At 44.0% G+C, this 1,329-nt stretch overlaps 1 protein-coding gene across 1 annotated transcript; it reads right to left on the bottom strand.

Annotated features, from left to right (window-relative positions):
* Positions 1–345: 345 nt before the first annotated feature.
* N7508_007285 (Hsp20/alpha crystallin family protein) lies at positions 346–777 on the bottom strand (the record flags this gene model as incomplete). Its single annotated transcript, XM_058465349.1, has 1 exon — positions 346–777. One exon carries the CDS (start codon positions 775–777, stop codon positions 346–348), a length of 432 nt encoding a protein of 143 aa, XP_058319202.1.
* Between the last annotated feature and the right edge of the window lie 552 nt (positions 778–1,329).

Here is a 1,329-nt window from a genome sequence, read left to right as displayed (position 1 = left end):
TGATATTGTTACTATTAGTACCATAGTGACTAGATTGGCCATATCAAGTTTCCTCCTTTGAACATCAGCAGGAGGGCCAAAAACTATTCGTTTTGTTGGGCTTTACTGAAATTTTGATTTTACATGTTGATTAACCTTTCAAGAACTCAAGTTGGCGTGAAGCTTACTTTACTACTTTACTTGTTCCTAGGCTTAATGCAACAGGAAGGTAGAATCCAGCCATGTTTAATAGCCACAATCCCGGAACAAAATGTAAATTTCTCTTGAAATCAACTTTCAGGTACACCAGAAGCCATAATTGGAAAGCAAAATGTTTGCTCTGCCCGGGTTGGCTAACACCACAAATCAGTCCAGAATGTCCACTTTCTTCTTGCTATGGGACTTATTCGATTTGGGAACCTCCAACGATAGCACTCCGTTTTTCAGGTGGGCATTGGTGTGGTCTTGGTCGATGGCAGTTGGGAAGTTGAATGTCCGTCGGAGATCCCCTACCAATCGTTCGGATGCACGCCACGAACCTTTCTCGGATGTGGACTCGCGTTCACTGTGAGCCTTGATGTTGAGGCAATGCTCATCTTCAAATTCAATTTCTAGGTCTTTCTGTTGAACGCCAGGTAGGTCACCATCGAGGTAGTAAGCCTTTTCTGTCTCGCGAACATCAAAGGATGGCGCGTATGTTTGAAGGTCACCAAGATTGGAGAACATGTTTTCATAGTTATCAAGGAGGCGGCTAACAGCAGAGAGCCCACCTCGGTGAAACTGTGGGATCAACGACATAATGTTTGGATTTGTGGGATAGTGTTGTCTGGATAGTGTCGTGGTGTGTCTTGGCCGCAGACCGATTTTGAAGATATTGGTGCGGTCGTATATCATCGATGATTAGATATTGCATTAAATACCCCTTTTCGTGGCAATTCTAGCCTTCGTGGCCTTCTGATGACTGCAATCGCCACCAAGTCAGGCCATATGGCAACGTGAATCTGGACCCGCCTAGACTCCACCTAGACAAAAACAGATAACATTATGCAATAATTAGCGCTGTTAGTCAGATATATATGGTCACATCAAGCTCTAGGCGTGCTTGAAGTGTTCCTTCTTCTTACAATTCAAGTCAACCGTGCGTCAATATAGATCCAAAATCCATTGCAAAGCTAACTAAGAAGAGCTATCATCACTTATCTTTTCTTAATGGAAAGACACAAAGTGCCGCCCGCAGGACTTTTTGTCTTCCCGGCTCTAGTTCTGTTGGATTCGCCGACCCGACCGGTATTTTTGGAATGGCCTGGCCCAGACATCCAAAAAAATCCGTAGTCAATGTGTATTGATCAT

Source organism: Penicillium antarcticum (genome assembly GCF_028974205.1).
Source record: "Penicillium antarcticum strain IBT 31339 chromosome Unknown utg000006l_segment0_segment0, whole genome shotgun sequence".
NCBI lineage: Eukaryota > Fungi > Ascomycota > Eurotiomycetes > Eurotiales > Aspergillaceae > Penicillium > Penicillium antarcticum.
Note: the sequence above shows the minus strand (reverse complement) of the source record. Positions and strands in the feature narration are given on the sequence as shown.